Raw genomic sequence first — 18,218 nt, 5'->3', positions numbered from 1 at the left:
GAGGACTTTGCCCATGCTGATTTCATGCTCAGGGAAGCAGCCCCATGACATGCTGCGAGACACAAAAAGAGGATCTTCCCTGGTCAATAAGCCCGATAAAGAGCAGACAGGCTGGCTTGATCCATAAAAGGAGGTGACTGAGGCATTGCCAGCAGATAATGAGCCTCCTGCTTTTTGCTCGTTCCATTTCACGTCAAATGTAGGGATTTAGAAACCAGGCCTGCTCATTTGTAAAGCAAACTCTTGTTGTGGACTCCACAGTGACACAGGGGTGGGAAGTTAAAGGAGCCCAGTTCTCAGGTGAGTGTTTTTCTTCTCTTCTTCCCTCCCTTCCACCTTTCCTTCTTCTTTACCTCCATCTTTCCTTCCTTCCTTTAATTTTTTTAAAAAATTATAAAAGTAATAAATATTCATCATAAAAGAACAGAATTGCATATAATTGTATGAGGTATAATATAAAAGTCCTTAATCTCCATTCTTTCCCTTCTTTCCCTCTTTTCCTTCTTCTTTCATTTTAAAAAAAAATTATAAAAGTAATGCATGCTCATTGTAAAATAATCAAACAATACTGAATAGTATTAGGTATAAAGGAAACCTATTTAATCCCTATTCTTCCTTTCTACTTCTCTCATCCCCTTCCTTCCTGTCTTCCCTCTCTTTCTTTAGCCCTCTCTTCCTTTCTTTCTCTTTTCTTTCAACTTTTAAAGTTATATAGGTAATGTGTGATAATTTTAAAAGAATCAAGCAGTACAGAATTGCATGGTACATAAAATGAAAGATCCTGTCCCCAGTCCCCACCCACCCTTTTATGCCTGATAGACATATAGACTTACCTTATTCCTTTTTTAAAAACAAATGTTTTTTGTTGAGTTTTTGGAGAGAGAGGAAAGGAGAGGGATAGAAAGAAACATCGATGAGAGAGAAACATCATAGATCAACTGCCTTCTACACACTACCTACTGGGGATGGAGCCTGCAACCTGGGAATCTAACCAGTGACCTCTTGATTCCTGGGTTGACACTCAACCACTGAGCCACACTGGCTGGTCTTATCTTATTCTCTTTAATGACTGCATAGTATTCTGTAGTGTGAAAATCCCATGATTTACTTTTTGGGTTCCAGGTAAGTTTCTGAAACATACCTTGAGATTGTTATAAAAGTTTAGAGGAAATGTAAGAAAAATATAAATTGGATTGTTTGCTGTTGAAAATTCCATTTTATAGATAGTGATCATATCCATTTCTATAGCACTTTATACTTTGAAAATTGCCTTTTAAATATCACATCATTTGATCTTCTATAGCAGCTTTGGGAAATAGGCCGATTATTATCTCTATTTTTACAGATAAGGAAACTGAGGTCCAGGGAAATGAAGGAGCAGAAATACAGCCTTACAGCTAGTTACAGATTCTTATCTGGCACTCTTATAGCACTGTAAATTTAAGTTGCATTTCATCTTGCATGTCATAAAAGATTTAGATATCTCCTTACTTCTAAGTTTGTAGTTTAAAAAATCCATCCAAGTCATACAAATTCCCTTATTATTCTAATGAGAATGGCATTCGAACACTTGGTAAATGTGAAGAGCCTTATTAATGACAGGTGCTCAAAGCAAGTCCAAGACTCATTTGGTTTCCTAATTGACTTCTGTTACTTTAAATACAAAGTGAGTCTATTCACTCCAAATCCCACTTAGAAGTAGAAAGAAATACAATATGATGTATTATCCTATAGGAAAAGAAGTGTTTAAATCAGTAGTAAATCATTCAGAAGTGTATTTTATTTAAAATTAGAAAATGTCCATAAACACCCTACTGCCAAACTTCTGTAATATGTTTCTGTAGGATTTGAAGTTTTAACACTGTTTGGGTTGGAGAAAGAGGGGTTTGCAGTGTGTTTCCCAAATAATCAGCTTTCCTTAGAATTATTTAAGGAGAGAAGCTGGGTGAATGCAATGAGATGAAATGATTTAATGAGTTACTTTTACCAGTAAGTTCTTCTTGTATAATGCTTCCTTCAAAAAATTTAGGCTTGTTAAAACCATTAAAACCAGAGTTGTTTTGTTAAAGTTGTGTACATAAAGGTTGAATAAAATCACATTTTGTAATTATGTATTTAATGTCTGATTTCCCAATGAGGGCAGGTATCTCTGTCTTGTTTTCCAGCACTGTATTCCCAGTGTGTAACACAGTGTCTTCCACATAGTAGGCACTCAATAAAATTTGTTGAATGGCTATGCAAATAAATCTATCTATGAGGTTTCAGCCAAGCTGCATAACTCAGGCAAGTAAGTGTCTACATTGTGGCTGGCTGACATGATTTTAAGCAATCAGAACAATCCTTGCATGAAATGGGAAGAAGGTGGTCACATACACCTAGAAATGGTTTGTTCTGAATCTGAGCGAGGCATATTTCTGACTTTTTTAAAACAGGTTTAGACAATGAAAGGACATATCATGTATCAGAGGCTTTGTGGATTGATTCTCATGTCCAGTTTTATCTTTCTCACAGGTAAGAAAATATATTCTTATTATCTCTTTCAATGTCTCATGTACAGCAGGTTACAGAAACGCCCATTTGAAAAATTGCTGGGCTGCCTCTCAACAACTTCCTTTTGGTCAGTAGGGCTGTAGGACAAGTTGGAATTTCAATAAAGGAATCCATTCACTCAGGATTGTGCATGGGCTCAAGTGGATAACTTGGACTACTATTTTTTTTTAAAGTTTACTTTGTTGTTGACAGTATTACAGATGTCTCCCATTTTCTCCACCTTTTTGACCCCCCTCCACTTTTTGATTTCTCGATGTAACTCTGAAATGCCATTGGGTGGTTAATGCACACCTAACCAAAGCTTTGCGTTTTCTCTTGGGCTCTTTTCTCTTATGCATGTTTTATTTAAATCTAACTGTAGCATTATGAAACCATATTTTTTTAAATATATTTTTATTGATTTCAGAGAAGAGAGGAGAGAGATAGATAGATGGAAACATCAACAATGAGAGGAAATCATTGATTGGCTGTTTCCTATACGCCCCACCCTGGGGATCAAACCCACAACCTGGGCATGTGCCCTGACTGGGAATTGAACCTTGATCTCCTGGATGAAACCATATTTCTGTCTCCATTATACATATATGGCAGCAATCATAGACTATAGATGAGGAAAATAAGGTGTTCCAAAAACTGGTCTCTAATTCACATATAGGCATGTGTTCTGGGGAGGCCCAGACCTTGCCTTGATTCTGTGACAGGAATGAAATAGTTTCTGTCTTTGTTTCTATTATGCAGCAAGTAGATGATTAAGACCTTTCAACTGAAGGTAATTTGGAGACTTAAGAAAAAGTTTGTCTTGGAAAACTGCATTGTCACCCACATTAACTTCAGTTGATACCATTCTTTTTTTTTTTTTTTTTTTAAGAATGAGCAATCTTCTTTTTTTTTTAATCCTCACATGAGGTTATGTTTTTATTGATTTTTCAGAGAGCAAGGGGAAGAGAAAGAGAAACATTAATGTGAGAGAGAAACATAGACTTGTTGACTCCCATACGTACCTTGACCGGGGATTCAACCTGCAATTTTTTGGTGTACAGGACGATGTTCCAACTGAGTAAGCCACCCAGCCAGGGCCAGTTGATACCATTCTTATTTATCATTATCAGGCTTTAGCTAAAAGGTCATACATGCCAGTGAGTGCCAATTCCTGATAAAATATACCTGGGGTTTAATTTGAACAGCCCACAGATTTAAGAACTAATTAATCGTCTGGAAAAATAGCAAATTATCACCATCAATAGCAAACACTGACTGGCTTCCTGCTGTGTGCAGAACCTGATAGGAAACTATGTTTCTTATATTAAATCTTGAAATGGGACCTATGAGGCATAGTGGCAACTCATACCTGAACTTTACTGCCTACTAAAATGTTGATTTATCTGTTCCCTGCCTGTTTCTTCAAAGGCAAGAAAATATGTTTTCTCTCTATTCCATTAAAAATAATTAGTAATATTTTAATTACAGTTTTGTACATTAGTTTCAGGTGCACAACCCAGTGATTAAACATTTATATAACATATGAAGTGATTACCCCAATTAATTTGGACACATCTGACACCACACATAGTCATTACAATATTATTAATTATATTCCAGATGCTATACTTTATATCCCATGACCATTCTGTAACTACCAATTTATACTTCTTAACCCCTTCACCTTATTCCCCTAAGCCCCTACCATGTGGCAACTGTCAAAATGTTCACTGTATCTATGAGTATGTTTCTTGTCTGCTTGTTCATTTATTATATATTTTTTTAGATTACACATATAAGTGAAATAATATGGCATTTGTCTTTCCTTGTCTGACTTATTTTCACTCGGCACAATACCCTCTAGGTCCATGTTGTTACGGATGGCAATATTACATTATTTTTTTATGGTGAAGTCATATTTAATTGCATATATGTACCACTTCTTCTCTATCCATTCATCTATTCATCGACACTTTCATTGCTTCCATATCTTGGCTATTCTAAATAATGCTGCAATGAACATATGGAACCATATAGTTTTTTGATTTTATGTTTTGGATTTCTTCAGATAAATACCCAGAAGTGGAATTGTTGGGTCCTTCATTATTTCTTGTTATAGCCTTTGTTGTTGTTGTTGTTTTAAAAATATATTTTATTGATTTTTTACAGAGAGGAAGGGAGAGGGATAGAGAGTTAGAAACATCGATGAGAGAGAAACATCCATCAGCTGCCTCCTGTACACCCCCCACTGGGGATGTGCCCACAACCAAGGTACAGGCCCTTGACTGGAATCAAACCTGGGACCTTTCAGTCCGCAGGCCGACGCTCTATCCACTGAACCAAACCAGTTAGGGCTATAGACTTTGTTTTAAAGTCTATTTTGTCTAGTATAAGTATTGCTATCCCAGCTTTTTCTTTTTAATGTAGCTTTCAAAAATGTTTAGATAAATTATTTATTTAAAGTTTTTAAAATTATAATTTACATTCAATATTATTTGTATTGGTTTCAGACCAATATCTCTTATGAATATAGGTCTAAAAATTCTTGACAAAATATTGGCAGACCGAATCCAGCAGTATATTAAGGGGATTATATATCCTGATCAAGTGGAATTTATTACAGGAATGAAAGGGTGGTTGAACATATAAAAAATGATCAATGTGATACAGAAAAAGCAACACCCTGTCATGATAAAAACACTTAATTCACTAGAAATGGAAGGGAACTTAGACAACCCGATAAAGGGCATCTACAAAAAACTCACAGTTAACATCAGACTTAATGGTGAAAAGCTGAAAACTTCCTTTGATGATTAGGAACAAGATCAGAATGCCAATTCTCACCACTTCTATTTAACATTACATGGAAGTTATAGCCAGAGCAATTGGGCAAGAAAAAGAAATTAAAGGCATCCAAGCTGGAAACCCCCCACCAATTATTCATAGATGATATAATATGACGTTACATATACACCATCCTAAAGTATCTGTAAATAAGATATTTAAGTTAATAAACAAATTCATCAAAGTTGCAGGATACAAGATCAACACACAAACATTAGTGATATTTCTATGTATATCACTAATTCATTTCTAGCAATGAGCAATCTGAAATGAAGTTAAGAAAATTTTTTTTGTTTATAATAGCATCTAAAAGAATAAAATACGTAGGAATAAATTAACGAAGTAGGTGAAAGACTTCTACATTAAAATGATAAACATTGCTCATAGAAAGTACAGAAGGTCTAAATAAATAGAAAAGATTCCATGTTCATAATATAAAACCTTGGACATCTCTCCATAACTATATAGATCTACCTTGTTTTTTAAATAGTCCATTGTATAGAGGTAATAATTGCTTAACTAGCCACTTATTGATAGACATACATCATTGCATCTTTGTATACATATACATTTGTTTAGAATAAATTGATAGAGATGGATTTAGTGGATCAAAAGCATACACACAATTATACACAATTAAAATGTTCACAGATATTGGCAAATTGCCCTTCAAAAAGAGAGAGAGGCTTTACTAATTGGTACTCCCACCAACATGTATTAAAATGACTTGTTTCCCCACAGGCCCATCAAAACTTGGTATTCTGTCTAAAATGTTGTCATTTTAAAAGGCAAAAAAGGCTATCTTGTTGTTTTAACTTGTATTTTGAAAATAGTGAGGGGCCATGTTTTTATATTTCCTATTTAGTAAGTTGCTTATTCATGTCTTTTGACAATTGGTTTTATATTAATAAATCTCAGAGAGGAGAGGCCCTTTTAGACCATATAATCTTATATGGAGAGAAACCAAGATGGTGGCATAGGTAAACACCTGAAATTGCTGCCTCACACAACCACTTCAAAAATACAACTAAAAGACAAAACAGACATCATCCAGAACCATAGGAAGGCTGGGTGAGTGGAAATTCTACAACTAGAAGGAAAGAGAAAAGCACACTGAGACTCAGAGGAGGTGCAGAAGTAAAGTGCAGAAATATGGAGGCTCGAGCGGGAGCGGAAAGGGGCTGGCAACAGAGGACGCTGGTGTCTTTTGAAATCGGGAGGGAGGCACAAGCTCCCTATGGCCCTGACTCCAGTTCCGGGCGAGTCTCTGGGTTCCCAGACTCATATGGGGAGAAACTAGACTGTCTGGCAGCGGGCAGAACTCGAGGGCGGCTTTCTCTCAGAGGTGCTTGCAGCGATTACCAGGACACTGAGACCCGGGACCTCTTAGGGCAGGACGGAGGAGCAGCCATAGCTGTTTGCTCTGCCCTGTTGATTCCCTGAGATCCCACCCCACCCAAGCTGCTAGCAGAGGGTTTTGCATATGAATGGGCTGGCCCATTGAGATCTAAAATTACCTAACAAACTGCAGCTGGGTCAGAAAGACCCAGAACATCCAAAAGAAGGCCCAAGGCTCCACAGAAGCTTGCATTGCTTCACACCTGGGCCTCATCTGGGCACCTCCAAAACCCAAACAAGGAAGAGGAACCTGCAGATCTCTCTGTAGCTCCTGCTGGGTAGACTCAGGCAGAGGCTAAATTAGCACCTCCTTAGATCCAAGAGCCAGTGTACCCAGTGGTGAGATTGGGACCATCCAGATTACAACTCCTCAGATCCATAAGGGACACACTCAGGGGGCAGACTCAGGGAGCACCAAAGCCCCACTGAAGCAAGTCTTGCCCCATAAGGGTGTCTTCAGCACAGAAGTTCTCCCACTGTAGACACAGCTGATTCTCACAGCCAATTGGCCTGGAGGCCAACTCCTCCCATTGATACCTACAACAATAAAGGCTTAACTACAACAAGACTGTGCACACAGCCCACAAAGGGGTGCACCAAGAATGTCCACCTCAGGTAATTGGGGAGACTGAGCCACTGGGCCCTATAGGACACCTAGCACAGAAAGCCACTCTATCAACACAAGGAAGCATAAAAAATGTGGAGACAAAGAAACAGGTCACAAATGACAGAAATGGAGGAAAGCCAACTACTAGATATAGAGTTCAAAACCACGGTTATAAGGTTTTTCAAGAATTTTCTAGAAACCACCGATAAATTTAGTGAGACCCTGGAGAATATGAAAAAGGACCAACTAGAAATTAAGCATACACTGACTGAAATAAAGAATAATATACAGAGATCCAACAGCAGACAAGAGGATCCCAAGAATCAAGTCAAAAATTTGAAATATGAAGAAGTAAAAAACACCCACCCGGAAAAGCAAAAAGAAAAAACAATCCAAAAATATGAAGATAGTGTAAGGAGCCTCTGGGACAACTTCAAGCATACCAACATCCGAATTATAGGGGTGCCAGAAGAAGAGAGAGTGCAAGATATTGAAAACCTATTTGAAGAAATAATGACAGAAAACTTCCCCTACCTGGTGAAAGAAATAGACTTACAAGTCCAGGAAGTGCAGAGAACCCCAAACAAAAGGAATCCAAAGAGGACCACACCAAGACACATCATCATTAAAATGCCAAGGGCAAAAGACAAAGAGAAAATCTTAAAAGCAGCAAGAGAAAGAAAGTCAGTTACCTACAAGGGAGTACCCATACGATTGTCAGCTGATTTCTCAACAGAAACTATGCAGGCTAGAAGGGAGTGGCAAGAAATATTCAAAGTGATGAATACCAAGAACCTACAACCAAGATTACTTTATCCAGCGAAGCTATCATTCAGAATTGAAGGTCAGATAAAAAGCTTCACTGATAAGAGAAAGCTAAAGGAGTTCACCACCACCAAACCAGTATTGTATGAAATGCTGAAAGGTATTCTTTAAGAATAGGAAGAAGAAAAAAGTAAAGATAAAAATTATGAACAACAATTACATATCTATCAACAAGTGAATCTAAAAATCAAGTGAATAAAAAATCTGATGAACAGAGTAAACTGGTGAATATAATAGAATCAGGGGCATAGAAAACGAGTGGAATGACAATTCTCAGGGCTGGGGGAAGGGGTGTAGGGGGTGTGGGAAGAGACTGGACAAAAATCTTACACCTATGGATGAGGACAGTGGGGGGGGGTAAGGGCAGAGGGTGGGGTGGGAACTGGGTGGAGGGGAGCTATGGGGGGGGGGGAAGAGGAACAACTGTAATAATCTGAACAATAAAGATTTATTTAAAAAAAGATTATGATACATTCTCTTTTAAGGGACAAATAAGCCCTGGAAATTTATTTTCACCATAGAACTCGTTCTTAAATGTTGTACATGATGTCATTTTGGAGGGCTGAACAGAAAAGCAATGTTAACAAACCATAATCAAGCCTTGGGTTTCATGATTATCATTTTGTGGGGATTACCTCTTGATTTATTAGCCACATGAAAGATGATAATATAATCACATAAGCCAGATACAGAAATAAGCATTTGCTCATCTGCCATGGACAGTCCAGAAATAGCTCCCTGGCAGGTGAATGGTTTAAGTTCTGGCACATGGGTGTGTGATATATGTGCATGTGTGTGAATGTGTGGGGCCAGCATGTACTTGTTTGCTTTTGGATGATGTTCAGTGGAGGAATGGCGGGAGAAAATACCATAAGGCTACAGAATGTCTAGAAGCTTTCATTTGGGGACATCTCCCAGAAGCACAGAAGTGGTCACTTCCTGCCAGTTTCTTTAGTGCACTGTTATGGCTACCAGTTTTAGATTGGTGGTCTCAACGTTACACCCCTAGCTCAGAGACAAGTTGGAATTCTGTCCTACCATAAAGCCTTTTTTGATTTGTCTTAGGCTGTGATGGAACTGGAATTAGGTTGATGCTCAGCAATCATATATTTGCTTAGTGGCCTGGGGTGTAAAGTTTATAATGGTAATAGTATAATGACTCATCAATAGCTTTCCATGAAATAAATGGCATACTCAATTTAAATTTTCATGCATATTGCCAAATTGCCCATCAAAATACTGTACCAATGTACATACTCTTCAGCAATGTTTGAGAGGACTTTGCATACATCATCATCTCACTTAACCTTCAAACAATCTAGTAATGCCAGTGGGTTAGAGGTATTAACTGGCATAGACTATAATGTGAATGGTGGCCCCTAGAGTTGTGCATAAATACAACACTGTGGCTCTGAATTCCCATTTTACTGAAGTAAACATTAAGGCATAGAAATGTTGTTACTTGTTCAAAGTTACACAGCTGATGAATGTCAGAGCTGGGATTCCATCCCAGGCTGTGTGACTCCAGCGCCAGTGAAAACTGACTTCATGGATATCTAGAGCCTCTAAAAGCTTCTGCAGCCTCCTTTGAGGAGATGGAAGGAGGGAATCAAGGTACACTCAGGGTTGTGTCATTTCTACCATTCCCGGGTGCAAACAGAAGCCCTGGCGCTTCAGTATTGTCCAGCTGGCCATCCGTCAGGCCCCTGTCAGTGCCTTCAGTGAGAAGCAGTCTTCAGAGGCAGAATAATCAGATAATTTGGTTTAGGAAAAGGCATTGGATAAATAAATTGCTGCTGCACCATGAATATAATAAGGCAGTTAGGTAGATAGAAATAGTTACCTTTTGATTATGTGAGTGGAATTATGTGCAGCAAATTTCAGTCCAAGCTGCCTTTTCCTTGGCCTCCCCCAAGTCCACTAGCCATACACTTCTAACTGCCTCCCTAAATTATCCAGCTTATGTGCGCTCTGGGAACACTAATCTAACTGTTCACATTAGCCCAGGCAAAATATAATTAGGAAGAAACTCTTCTGCCAAAAAAGTCACATGCTGATGTCAAATAGATATGATTTTTTTATATCTACTATTTGGCTTATTTGTACCAGTATTGATTTACAATAGTACTATTGCATAATATAGATTTGACTATATAGCTAAAAAAGATGACAAAATACAATTTCTTGTTACTGAAATTTCAATTGTTGTCCCTTCACCTTCCCAAAATTTGGACAGATGCACTTTCACTAAAAGGAAAAAGGCTGGATTTTTATGGAAGAGCTCACACATATGTAAGCCTGACCAACACCATTCCTGAACTCATTTGATTCACAGAATGCATTGACCTGGTATTTGTGGATGACAAATCAAGTGATTGTTTGGCCATCTTCTATATTATTAGCAATATATTATTATCAGTAATATAGGAGAAGACATAGACCTTGGGCAGGAGATCACCAGCAGTTAACACTATACAACTTGTGCAAAACCTTTTATATCCATTACCACTTGATTCCATTTCAATGGCATACAGTATGCTTGATATGGGATGGCATGAAAGGCAAATTAGAGCTCTTCCTGAATAAAGAAAGAATACTGGTAATGATGGGTCAACCACAAAACCACACCTAATGGGACTCTGTTTCTAGGACATTTTCTTAAGAACAGAAACAGGTTAAAAGTATGGTGCCTTGCTTCACTGGCAGCTTGTACTACTTACAACTCTGGGACTACATCCTGGAAAATGAGGAGTTTATGAAGTGCTTGAGTGGAAACATAGTTAGTTGGGAAGATGTTTGGCTGGTCAACAAGATCATCCAACTGTTGACACAAGACTGCGCTGCTGTGAGGAACTTATGAATTGTCCTCCTTAGTAAGGGTAGCAGTGATGCAGTGCTCTTCTGCTTGCTATTCCAAATGACTCACTCCTAGGTCACAGCTCTGTCTTCCTCAGGGGGTACTCCAGTTTTGTCATCTACTTCTCTTTGTCTTTTATTTTGATATAATTTCAAACTTATAGAAATATTGCAATAGGACAAAGAATTTCTGCATATTCCTTACCCAGATTCACCATTTGTTAAATTTTCCTCATGTTTTATTATTCTCCCTCTCTCTTTCTCTTTCCTCCTCCCTACACACACACACACACACACACACACACACACACACACACACACAATTTATTTGTTTCTTAATGATTTAAAAGTTGCAGACATAATGCCTCATTATCCCTAAATAATACCCCTAAGTATCTCAGTGTGCATTTCCTAAGAATGAGGACATTCTCTTACATAACCATGGTACAATGATCAACATCAGGAAATTTAACATTGATATAATACTAATAACTAACTCATAGTTCGTATTCAAATTTAGCCAATCATCCTAATAATTTCCTCTATAACTGTTTTTGCCCGATCCAAGATTCAGTTCAGGATCACACATTAAATTTAGTTATGTCTCATTAAATTCTAATCTGGAACAAAACATTCTTTCCTTGTCTTTCATGATGTTAATTTGTCCCATTACTGGTATTGGTAACTTTGATCATTTGATTCTGATGGTGATTGCTAGATTTCTCCATTGTAGTTACTACTTTTCCCGTTGCAATTAATAAGTAATTTCTGGGGAGATATTTGGAAGGTATGTAGATATCTTGTTCTTATCAAACTTTCACCTAGTAGTTTTACATCTATTGATGATTCTTGCCCCAATCACTTATTATTATAAAGTTTGCAAATTGATGATTTTTAAAACTTCATTTTTCTACATTTATTAGTCTTCTATTGTAAGGAAGAGTGTTCTCTTCTTCACATTTACTTATTTATTCCAGTTGTTTATGTGTTTATATCAGCATAAACTCATAGATTCTTACTTTGGGTTGCAATTTGTTGCTATCATTTATTTTGATGTTCAAATTGGCCCAGATTTGGCCAGTGGGAATCCTTCAATCTGGCTCTTGTGTCCTTTTGACATGTTCTCATCATTTTTGAGCACTTCCTTACTTTTGGCACAACAAGATATTACAGGCTCATCTTGCACTTTCTCTTTTCAATCCAAGAATCAGTCATTTTACCAAAGAGCCCTGGTTCCTTTTAATGGGCAATGGTATTTATAAACCAATTTATTTTTTTGGGGGGGAGCAATGATGATCTTAGAATGGAGTTTTTGTAAGAAAACTGGCTTTTTAGAATTACACACCTATTTCCCCCTTCTTTCCAGTTTTGATGAGGAAATAAAAGATTGTTTTTCTCTGTGCAACTCCACTGTCCCCTTAAGTCCAATCTTCTCCACCATCAGCACAGCAGTCCTGAAGTGTGGGTAAAGTCAGTGATAATAACATCAAGATTGGATTTTATCTCATTTTTTTCAAATATTCACTTAGTCTTAGAGAAGCAATATTTACTGCTCTTATGGATTTTGGGTAGGGGGTCAGTGAGGGAATGGGGGGCTAGATCCCTGTCTAATAGAGCTCTCACAGACTATGGAAATATGTTTTTACCAACCACTTGCATGCTGTTTGAATTAATGGCAGAGGCATATTCCAGGAGGTTTCTGTTTCTTTGAGATCAGACTAATGCAAAGGAACAGTTTCTGTGTTCTTTTGCGCTACCACCTAAACACATTCGTGTGTTCTTTTTCTTCTCTGAAGCCTTGAAAATAAAAGAGAATAGTCCTAGCTGGCTGTGATTATAAAACCGAGCTGGGGACTAGTAAAATTAAGCCTGAACAGCTCACCCAAATCAGTTTAAAGTGACTTTATCTTTGATCTAAGAAACTAGAAGCACGGCTCCATTAAATCCATATGGTTAGCAGCAATCTTTGAAAACCTACTCTGGCCAGTGAATTGCTATGACCTTTCCTACTACTTTGCTGGTAAATTGCTAAATCTAACTGATGTGTTAAAGTACTAGACAGCCCTTATTTATTTTGCTCATTTTTACACTTAATGTAAAATCTATTCTCTTGGTCTGATTAAGTCTTGGTGGCCATAATACACAAATAATCTAACACAACAAATAGGCAAAAGAAAATACAGCCTAAAATGGCAATAAGCAAAAGGAGTAGAAAATGTTGCTTTTACTATTCAGGTTTCTTCAAATGTTCTTTCCAAACCTTATTTCAGGGATTCCTGACCTGAGGTCCAAAATGGCCTTGATAGGTGGACAAAGCCCTTGAAATGGTATACAACACCCTAAATATGCAGGATGGATTTTTCCTCCGAGGACAGAGTCTATAGTTTTCATCATATTCTAAAATACTAAGATAATTTCTGACTTTTACTAAGTTCTTACCATGTGCCAGACATTTTATAGATGAGAAGAAGCTCAGAGAAGTTAAATAAATTGCTTAAGGTCACTCATCAAATAAGCAGTGTAGCTGGGATTTAAACAGGGTTTTGTCAGGTTGCAAAGCCCATGTTCTTTTCACCCCCTCACCATTAGTACTAACTCAAAGGAATCTGTGCCCCCCCCCCCTAAAAAACGGTTATGAACCACTGTCTTAAAAGCTTACTTTGAAAGTAATTGCTGGTACTGATAACCCACCTGGGGAAATTAGACTGCCAGCCACAATCACTGCCTGCTCATCACTAAGGAAACTGTAACACCATAGAATTTCTTCTACCTCCGTCTTGGCCATATGACATCTGAGAAAATGGGGCAATTATATGAATCAATAGGAGTGATTACATGTCTAGCTTCAGTTTTTGCCTAATAAATTGTTATTTATGGTCCATAGAAAGATTATGACCTTTAAAAAATAAATTTTGATGAACACATTGCTAGGTTACAAATCTCAATAAATCTACTTACACATAAATTATATATGTGTGTATTTATATATTCATGAGAACAAGGCTTTTGGGAACATTTGCTAAAAGCTGTGAACCCTACCTGGGTTTAATAAAAAAGTATTCACTATAGTTAGAGGTGTCTCAGGAATATTTAAACAGCACAATGATAAATAATAATAACAGAAAAGTTACTACTCATTAGTAAATTAGTTTTGGAGTAGTTTTTAAGCATCTTTTCTTTATTTTTAAAAATTTCACATGTAATACATTATGATTTTGAATAAAATAAACTCAAACCATATAAAAGTACATGAAGTAGAAAATAAAACCTACTGAGAATCCTCCCTACATAGGTGTCTATTTTATTTAGTTTTACATCTATGGATTAAGTATGTGTGTGTGTATTATGTATGGGTGTGTGTAGATGTATATAGTTTAAAAATAATATATTCATAAATACATATTTTTCTACAGTTTGATTTATTTTAACTATATTATCATGGACACATCAGTACATTTACCCCAAGTACCTCTCCCTAAAATTAATAATTGTTAACAATTTATTATGTATCCTTGTAGAAACAATTTAAAACTTGGGTTTACATATAAATGTTCTTTGTTTTTCTTTTTCAAAATTAGATTATCATTATATGCATAGTCTTCTGTATCTTGGTTTTACATTTAATACATGTTGGTTATATTTCATATTAAAACATAGAGCTATCTGGTTATTGGGGGGTGATGCTGATTAGCAAGATAAAATAAGGACATGCTATAATCTATCCAACAAACTCCCTTTGAAGAACTTTTAAATTGCTTCCAGTTTTTAGCTGTGACAGTAGTCTACAATATTATTAAAAGGAATGGATAGTGACAGGAATTTCTTGAAGTGACCATTAGGGACTGATCATAAACTAAAATACCTCTCTAGGTATGTTGAACATAATTTCTGAATCTCACTCAGATACATGAACCAACAAAGGATTTGTTCTGACTTGTGAATGTATGAAGATGAAGCGTTTTCCTAAAGATATGCAGATTAAATTACTCTTAGTTATCCGTTTGAGAAGTCCACTCTTTGAAAAGAATGAAATAACATGAATTGAGTCCATCCTGAGAAATCTACACTGTATCAAAACGTAGGGTCCCTGTATGTGTGGAGCTATCAATTTGCTAAGATTTATTGATTGATCGAATGATCCAGATGCTTTGAATTACTTTATGAACTCGCCATTCTTAAAAATGTGCAGAGATTTATTACATAGTTCATGTACTTTCTAAGGCCTTTGGCCCACTATTAAGCCTTCTATCCATTTATCAGCTCTGATAGGAAAGATTCCATGCTGATGGGCTCCTCTAGCTAAAAGGCAATTTTGTTTTGCTCTTGTATATCAATTCTCTGTGCTATCCTATTTTTCATCACAAAGATAAGCAGGATCTGTTTGTAGTTTGTTTAAACCTCCTTATTTGTATTCACTTGCACAGGGTGACATTATCCTATAGATTCAGAGATGGAAGCTCTAGCCATTCCCTCTCTCTATCACAGAATTCATTTTTCATTCCCTTGCCTGGAAATTGAATACAGACATCACTTTGAGAATTGTTTTCTCATCATTTTAAAGATGTTCATTTTGCTTTTTTTGTTTGTTTGTTTGTTTACCCCACAGGCAGATCTGTCTGTGGCAGTTTCTGGTTACCACTAGCTATCACAAATCTAATAAACACACTCTGAATTATATTTACAGAGTTGATTGAAAGAAAAACCAGGTGCAATATGCAAGCTAGAAAAACACAAAGACTTAATATGAGGTGATATACTCAAATCACAAAGAGAATTTGGTACCTTAGCAAATGTTCTACTTAATATTCTGTTGGTAGGTACATCTGCAACAAAATGACTCATAAATATTCAGCTACTCTATACCTCTGTTCTCCAGCTCCCAATGATTGCAATGATACAATTGTGTCTAGAGTGAAGGAGCAAATGGCAATTAAGCCCACAGGCTCCTGTGAATTAGCATGGATTATCCCCACTTTAAAATATGGAGCCAGCTCATGCAAATCATTTGTGCAAATGATCACTTATTCACAAATGAGAACAGAATGAATGTGGCAAGACTTTTTTTTTTTCACTTAATGATTTTCATTTTATTTTTTATTTATTTTTATTTTTTTATTGCTTAAAGTATTACAAAGAGTATTACATATGTCTCCTTTTTTTCTCCCCTTGACCTTCTCCTGGCCTCCCCTAACCCCCAGTGTCTTGTGTCCATTGGTTATGCTTATATGCATGCATACAAGTCCTTTGGTTGATCTCTTACGCAAGACATGTTTTTGAGCCCTTTAAAAATGGAGGCCAGATTCCATGGCTTCTGTGATTCCTCCAGTCCAAATGGACATTCAGTTGTTGCTCAACTACCTGCACAGTGTGACCTTTGAATTTGCTTTTTTTAAACTGAATTTTTATTGAGCTGGAAATCCCTTGTACACTTTGCCCCATTTTCCCCAGTAATACTATTTTGTAAAGCTATAGTATATCAACTAGAATATTGGCATTGATAACATTCACTAATCTTACTCAGATTTTATTCATTTACTTATACTTATTTGTGTGTATCAAGTTCTATACAGTGTTTTTTTTTCATTTGTGACAGTTTCTCTCTACCACCACAGTCAAGATACTGAACAGATTCAATTCCACACAGACTCCTAATGTTACCCCTTTATAAACACTCCCATCTCCCTTCTACCCTCTCCTGCTACTCCACTCTGCTCTCTGCCTCCCTAACTCTTTTTTTAAAAAAATATATATTTTATTGATTTTTTACAGAGAGGAAGGGAGAGGGATAGAGAGTTAGAAACATCGATGAGAGAGAAACATCGATCAGCTACCTCCTGCACACTCCCCACTGGGATGTGCCCGCAACCGAGGTACATGCCCTTGATCAGAATCGAACCTGGGACCCTTGAGTCCGCAGGCCGACGCTCTATCCACTGAGCCAAACCAGTCAGGGCATGCCTCCCTAACTCTTGAGAACCACTAATATGCCCTTCTTTCAAAAGTTTTGTCATTTCAAAAATGAATCATACAGTATATAACCTTTTTGGATTGGCTCCCCCCCCCCCCATTTACTCAGCATAATTCTCTGGAGATCCATCCAAGTTGTTGCTTGTATCAATAGTTCATTCCTTTCTACTGCTAACTAGTATTCCATGGAATAGATATACTAGAGTTTGCTTAGCCATTCACCTATTAAAGGACATATAGACTGATTCCAATTTTTTCTATTAAAAATAAACACAATTATTTGTGTACAGGCTTTTATGTGGACATGAGTTTTTATTTCTCTGGGGTAAATGAACAGGAGAATGATTGCTAGGCCGTGTGGTAGTTACACATTTAATTTTACATAAAATTGTCAGACTGTTTTCCAAAGTGGCTGTACGATTTTATATTCCTACCAGCAATGCATGAGTGATCCAGTTTCTCTTCATCCTTGCCAGCATGTTGTGTTGTCATTAGTTTTTATTTTAGACATTCTGGTGAATGTATAGTAATGTTTCATTGTGGGTTTAATCTGCATTTCCCTGATGCCTAATGGTGTTGAACATCTTTGCGGTGATTATTTGCCCCATCTGTATATCCTCTTCAGTGAACTGTCTATTCATATCATTTGCCCATTTTTTTTTTAACTTGGGGGTGTTTTTACTGTTGCGTCTTCGTAGTTCTTTATATATTCTAGTCCTTTGTTGGATATGTATTTTGCAAATATTTCCTCCTAGTCTGTAAGTTGCTTATTTTTTTATCCCTTTCATTTGTACTTTTGTGGAGCAAAATCTTTTAGTTTTGATGAAGTCTAACTTACCAGTTTTTCTTTTTGTGTAGCATGTTTTTTAGTGTCGAGTGTAAGAACTCTTTGCTTAGTGTTAATTTTGTATCCTCCAACTTTAACTTACTTTTAAGTTCCAGGAGTTTTGTTGTTGTTGTTGTTTTGTTTGTTTTTGTGTGTGTGTGTGTTTAGATTCTTTGGGATTTTCTACTGAACAGCTGTATCATTTACAATGCCTTTTATTTTTCTTTCCTCACAGGAGTGCTTCTAACTTCCAGTATTATGTTGAGTAAGAGTGGTGAAAGTAAACATCCTTGCTTAGTTCCCAACTTAGTGGAAAGACAGTCTCTCACCATTATGGTTGATAGTAACTTTATGTTTTTTGCTGGT

General features: G+C 36.8%; 1 protein-coding gene across 1 annotated transcript in view; it reads left to right on the top strand.

Moving 5' to 3' along the window:
* Positions 1-2,441: 2,441 nt before the first annotated feature.
* The window catches only part of ADGRG4 (adhesion G protein-coupled receptor G4), a 109,638-nt gene continuing 93,861 nt past the window's right edge, over positions 2,442-18,218 (top strand). Inside the window, 7 exon segments of the mRNA XM_059678533.1 lie at positions 2,442-2,511; positions 10,440-10,627; positions 10,630-10,648; positions 10,651-10,825; positions 10,827-10,867; positions 10,870-11,016; positions 11,019-11,048. Coding sequence (XP_059534516.1) covers positions 2,442-2,511; positions 10,440-10,627; positions 10,630-10,648; positions 10,651-10,825; positions 10,827-10,867; positions 10,870-11,016; positions 11,019-11,048 — 670 coding nt within the window.

The sequence above is a fragment of the Myotis daubentonii genome, chromosome X (genome assembly GCF_963259705.1).
Source record: "Myotis daubentonii chromosome X, mMyoDau2.1, whole genome shotgun sequence".
NCBI classification, from domain to species: Eukaryota; Metazoa; Chordata; class Mammalia; order Chiroptera; family Vespertilionidae; genus Myotis; species Myotis daubentonii.
The sequence above is the reverse complement of the archived record's forward strand: the minus strand, read 5'-3'. Positions and strand labels throughout refer to the sequence as shown.